General features: G+C 29.7%; 1 protein-coding gene across 3 annotated transcripts in view; it reads left to right on the forward strand.

Moving 5' to 3' along the window:
* The window catches only part of LOC106473640 (alpha-actinin-like), a 45,973-nt gene extending 40,760 nt beyond the window's left edge, over nucleotides 1–5,213 (forward strand). Inside the window, exons 19-22 of one of the 3 annotated variants that reach the window (XM_022402046.1) lie at nucleotides 587–720; nucleotides 818–842; nucleotides 2,335–2,493; nucleotides 2,965–5,213. In XM_022402046.1, coding sequence (XP_022257754.1) covers nucleotides 587–720; nucleotides 818–842; nucleotides 2,335–2,493; nucleotides 2,965–3,123 — 477 coding nt within the window. In that variant the 3' untranslated portion in view covers nucleotides 3,124–5,213. Of the gene's footprint in view, nucleotides 1–586; nucleotides 746–817; nucleotides 879–2,334; nucleotides 2,494–2,964 lie in introns of those variants that run through there. The other 2 variants (XM_022402045.1, XM_022402047.1) reach the window with 2 other exon arrangements.
* The last annotated feature ends 1,119 nt before the right edge of the window (nucleotides 5,214–6,332 follow it).

Below are 6,332 nucleotides of genomic sequence, written 5' to 3' on the forward strand. Positions count from 1 at the left end.
TGTGTGTGGTGACAACTAGTTTTAAAATCATATTGTTGACTTTCCAAAGTGTGTGTGGTGACAACTAGTTTTAAAATCATATTGTTGACTTTCCAAAGTGTGTTGTCACCACATTAGCTTTAAAATCATATTGTTGACTTTCCAAAGTGAGTTCTAAGATGTAAAATATATTTTAGACATGAATAAAATTGAACTGACAAAAAATATGAAATGGTTAAATAAAGATATTTGTGTTTAAGTATCTTTCAAAGAAAGTAATTTTGGAAATTGTTCCAAATATTTATAATGTTGCAACCTGTGAGTTAAATAAGAATACAGTTAATTGATCATTGTTTGTGTTTGTACTGAAGATAACTGGACTAGTTTTGTCAGATAGCAAATAAGGATACCTAGTGGAACTGATGGGAAAATTGTACAGCTGTTGCAAAACTACCAGTTAGTTGTATCCTAGCAATCAGTGGAAAACATGTTTGTGTTGAGGTTTTTACAAATTAAAATAAAGTAATTAAGATAAGACTCATTTTTTTAAAGACTGAATGTAAACAACACTGACAAGTGTTTAGTATTTTGTTATTTTTTTTGGCAGATTTTGATGCGTGACTCAAAAGGAATTACCCAGGAACAGCTGACTGAGTGTAGGAGTTCCTTTAATCATTTTGACAAAAATAAGTCTGGACATCTCCAACCAGAGGAATTCAAGTCTTGTCTTGTCAGTCTAGGGTTTAATATAAGGAATGATAAACAGGTAAGAATTTTACAAAAATAAGTCTGGACATCTCCAACCAGAGGAATTCAAGTCTTGTCTTGTCAGTCTAGGGTTTAATATAAGGAATGATAAACAGGTAAGAATTTTACGGGCCTAATATATGTGATAAAAAGTCGCATTAAACAGTTTTTTTTTTACATTCCTGTTAACACAACCGTTACGGGCTTCAAGTCAGAGTTGTGTAAAAACAGTTACATCCTTTGTCTTTACCCATTCAGTAAGAGAGATTGACAACTATGCTGAACGATGACATATGCAAGTTTATCAGAAAAAATATTATATACGCTGTAGCTTATCTCAAATGTTTTATTATGTATATACAGTAATTTATCTCAAATGCTATATCATATATGCACTACTAGATTATATACAGTGATATACATTTTTAAATACTAGATTACATAGTGATATACTTCTTAAATACTAGATTACATAGTGATATACTTCTTAAATACTGGATTACATAGTGATATACTTCTTAAATACTGGATTACATACAGTGATATACTTCTTAAATACTAGGTTATATACAGTGATATACTTCTTAAATACTAATTACATACAGTGATATACTTCTTAAATACTAGGTTATATACAGTGATATACTTCTTAAATACTAGGTTATATACGGTGATATACTTCTTAAATACTGGATTATGTACGGTGATATACTTCTTAAATACTGGATTATATACAGTGATATAATTCTTAAATACTGGATTACATACAGTGATATACTTCTTAAATACTGAATTACATACAGTGATATACTTCTTAAATACTAGATTACATAGTGATATACTTCTTAAATACTGGATTATATAGTGATAAACTTTTTTAAATACTGGATTATATAGTGATAAACTTCTTAAATACTAATTATATAGTGATAAACTTCTTAAATACCAGATTATATAGTGATAAACTTCTTAAATACTGGATTATATAGTGATAAACTTCTTAAATACTAATTATATTCAGGATATACCTTTTAAATACTTCAAAACATTTTTTTAAAATCATGAACAAATGAATTGGCAAGTTACTTATTTTATTCATATTTTTTCTTACAATTAAACCACCCACATTTTCTTGTGCTGTGAGTATAAACCACCCACATTTTCTTGTGCTGCAAGTATAAACCACCCACATTTTCTTGTGCTGTGAGTACAAACCACCCACATTTTCTTGTGCTGTGAGTATAAACCACCCACAGTTTCTTGTGCTGCGAGTATAAACCACCCACATTTTCTTGTGCTGCGAGTATAAACCACGCACATTTTCTTGTGCTGCAAGTATAAACCACCCACATTTTCTTTTGCTGTGAGTATAAACCACCCACATTTTCTTGTGCTGCAAGTATAAACCACCCACATTTTCTTGTGCTGCGAGTATAAACCACCCACATTTTCTTGTGCTGTGAGTATAAACCACCCACATTTTCTTGTGCTGCAAGTATAAACCACCCACATTTTCTTGTGCTGTGAGTATTAAATAATGTAAACTAACATTATCTTGTGTAAGTTTCTTTTAAATTATTGTGTTTGATTAGTTTTGTGACATTTCAGGGAGATGCTGAATTCAAGAGGATTCTAAGTAGCGTGGATCCAAACAACACAGGTTACGTTCTGTTTGATGCCTTCCTTGACTTCATGACTAGAGAGAAAACTGACACAGATACGGCTGAGCAGATAATTGATTCCTTCAGAATCTTGTCTGGAGACAAGGTATGAAGTTGGTTAAATCTAGATGTTATGTTGTTACAGAATATAAGAGTTTTTCAGCTACAGAATTATTAAAAATTAATTACAAAAGAATCAAATTAATAATGGTTGCTCCTGTTTTCTTGTCACAAGTATATTGTATGAAGTGTATATCATTATAAAATTATTAATTGTATTATTGTTTAATTATACAAGATATATACTCTTTATTGGACAATTGTGTCCTTGCCACTATAAATAAGATAATTTTGAATTTTCTTCGAATTATAGAATAAACATTATATCCATGGCCATTGGGTTTGTTTCTAAGTCAGATTTGTTCTCAATTGATTGTTATGGAATAAATCAGCTTATTATAGCTAATTAAGAAAACAAAAAATCAAATATATTGTAGAAAGTAGTGAATAGAAAATGCTTTTTTTGTCATACTTTGGAAACAAAAAGTACTTATATATTTCTATTTACTTACTACAGCCATATATAACAGCAGATGTACTTCGCAGAGAGCTTCCTCCAGACCAAGCTGAGTACTGTATTCAAAGGATGGTACCCTACAGTGGGTCAGAGGCAGAACCCGGAGCTCTTGACTACATGTCTTTCTCCACTGCCCTCTATGGAGAGAGTGACCTCTAGTCTGTGACCTATCATTGGTTATCCTTAGAACATGTTCAAATAACAGGATGTGCCTTTTATCCTTCAAAACTAATGGATGAAACCATGAGAACATAGCACCTCGTTAGATTGTACAAGTAGGCTTAAGTGATACTTGTGCTACTTTAACATACTTTAAAATGGTGTATGTTCTTGTAGTTTATTAATTTCAGAAGTCTTTCTAAATTGTCTTTTTATCCTAATCATTGACATATAGTTTCTTGCACAAAATATGTTCTATTGATTATTTGCTTCTACCTTGATATTTCATTTGTTTGATTTGTCACAAGCTCTATCACTATTTGTCAGTATATATATATATAAATCTAAAACTTTTTCTGGTGATTCTTGTATTAAATGTTGGTATTAATCTACAATTGTCATTCTACTTTATACAAAATGTTTTTAACAGATTGTGAAAGAGCCAAAGATGCCTCAGGCTAATGAAGTCAACTAATATGAAAAAGTTTTAATGTAATTTTTTTGTATAACTTTACTACAGTTACAGTTTTCAGATGAAGAAGATTCAATAAAGGGCACTAGCTCAGAAATAAAAGTATTTGTGTAAAGATTATTATTACATTTATTATTAGATCCACTCTGTTAGAGTGAAACTCTACAGGTTAACTAACATTACTGTAGAATGACAATATTAAGAAGATCACCATAGGTGTTGAGTGCATGCCCCACCCCCTAGAGAAAGAAAATTCAGCTCATATAATCATCACTAATTTGATGCTATTTTTAGCTGTTTTTTAATGATTTGTATATGCCTTTCTTGTGAGTAGTTATTTTGTAGAACAAAAATAATGTAAAAGATATAGTGAATATTTATGATTCTAAGATGCATAATCATTATGTTTATATTGCTGCAAGGCTTTATTAACAGTGTACAGACATTTTGTATATTATTAAGCAAAAAAAATTGGTTAGGCCTGGTCTGTTCTTGTTTGTTTAATTGTTATTGGTTTAAGCCAATCAAGTCCAAGAACAGAGAAAGCCTTAAATTTCTTTTTTTGCTAAAAATACAAAATTGGTTGATATGAAGAAAGTATATTTCAAGTATTATGGTCATTGAAGAATATCAAATAATAATTACGTCGTGTCATTACATTACTTGTTCTTCAAGTACTGATATTAGTATAGGACTTTACAAACACTGTACTTACTCAAACTCTTTACACTCCTGTAAGCGATGACCAAATAACTTACACAGTATTTAAGGACCTTATAAGGGAATATAAACTGTTAAAAATATACGATATACCTTAAGAGTTCCCAGCAAAAAAAACAACTAAAGTTCAGATGCATTCAATATAGATTTATATGATTGCCAGCACTTTTTTTTCCTCAAAAGTCTTAATTAATCCATTGCTGAAACCTTTTGTAATGATATTGTAAAATTAGTAAATGGTGAACAAACAAAAAATGTTAAAATGTAATAGAAGAAAGGAAATTTAATACGATTTTTTACTAAATTGTAAAATAAATGTTTCAGAAACATTTCAACTCATACACGTTAACAACAATCTATGATATTTTTAAATATTAATTTTGTAGTCATTTTTTCTATTATTTGTTTAAGCAAACTTATAATTTATAAATAAGTAGTACAAGGAAAGTGATTAGGCTACTTTGTCGTGTTTAGTGTATTTTTTTGGAAATTCTCCAGGGTTTTCAACATTTGTGGAACTTGTAGCATTAAGTGTTTCACAGTTTTTTAATAACTTTTAACTGTGGATTTTGTTTCCTGTTAATTGGTTAGGTATAGTAGTTATGACAAGTTTTGGGTTTTGCTGCTAGAAATATACAAGTTCAAAAGTTGAAACTCGTACACTTGATAATCCTGTTATAGCTACAGAAATTTAATTTGAGTACATTTTAAGATAATTTTGATAAACTCTCTCTGGTGTTGTTGTCAATGATGGTGGTGGTATGATTTGATACTGAGAAAATGGTGTCTTGAAATTCTTTACATTTTTATGTAATTATATCTGATGTATGTAATGTCTTTGTTTAATCCTGACTAAAGGTCTATGTTACTGTGAAAATAAATAAATTAAAACCACTTATGACTTTGGAAAATGTTATAATTTAGTAAAAGCGATGTTACCTGTTATATTTATTTTGTTGAATTAGCATGTTCTGGTAAAAGTGAAAAACATTAGAAACTCGTAGAATAAAATATCTTAAGTTTTTAATTCAAATATAATGCTCAATAAGAAATAACTGGGTAACGCAAAATTCAGATCTGTCTAGTTTACTAAACTGATTTATTTACCGAGTGTAGTAATATACGAGTCATGGGCTCAAGGCTAGTGGACGGATTAAACTATTTAATAAATTTTCCAATGTTCTAAAATTCTTTGTGGCAGTCACCTCTGAAGTGGTCAATGACTACATCAAATTGGAAGGGAACATCTCAAGACATTTTGAACAATATACTTTGTCACTGTTGCACCTGAGCCAATTTTTTCTCATAGTCACCTCTATGTAGCTCTATCTGTGGTACAGTCATTCAGTTGTTTAAAAATTTATGTCCCTGATGGTGCGAATATTAAAAACATTGCTTACAAGATTTTGTAAACAATTTTTCCAATATGAATTTGATAGTCCGTAGTTTTAGGTCATGGCTTCAAATATCACGGGTAAACATATGTTGTCAAATTTTGACACATTCTATTAGTTTCCCATAATAACACAGATGAATGATATTTTCCTCAGCTTTGCACTTGCATTGCTTCATGATAAGACCATGCAAACTGTTTGTTTTAACACCAAGTAACTTTTTTGTGGTATGAATCAGTGTGTACATTTATGATAGTAAAATTTCCAACATTTCTAGACCTTATGTTGAATACCAGTATTTCTATAGAGCAATAAATGAGAGAAATTCTACAAAGTTTTATTTCCCTAAGTCATACAATTCTGCAATTCTAACATAAATCTTCAATATAAAAATATAATTATAACCAAAAAATGTTAAATATAAACCTGAAATTATAACCAAAAAATCTTAATATAAATTTGTAATTACAACCAAAATTCTTAATTAAACCTCAAAGTACAACCAAAATTCTTAATTAAACCTCAAAGTACAACCAAAATTCTTTAATACAAGTCTACAATTATGACGAAAAATCTTCGATATAAATGTGTAATTATAAATAAAAGTCCCCAGTGGCTCATGG

This window comes from Limulus polyphemus, unplaced genomic scaffold, assembly GCF_000517525.1.
Source record: "Limulus polyphemus unplaced genomic scaffold, Limulus_polyphemus-2.1.2 Scaffold6360, whole genome shotgun sequence".
Lineage (NCBI taxonomy): Eukaryota > Metazoa > Arthropoda > Merostomata > Xiphosura > Limulidae > Limulus > Limulus polyphemus.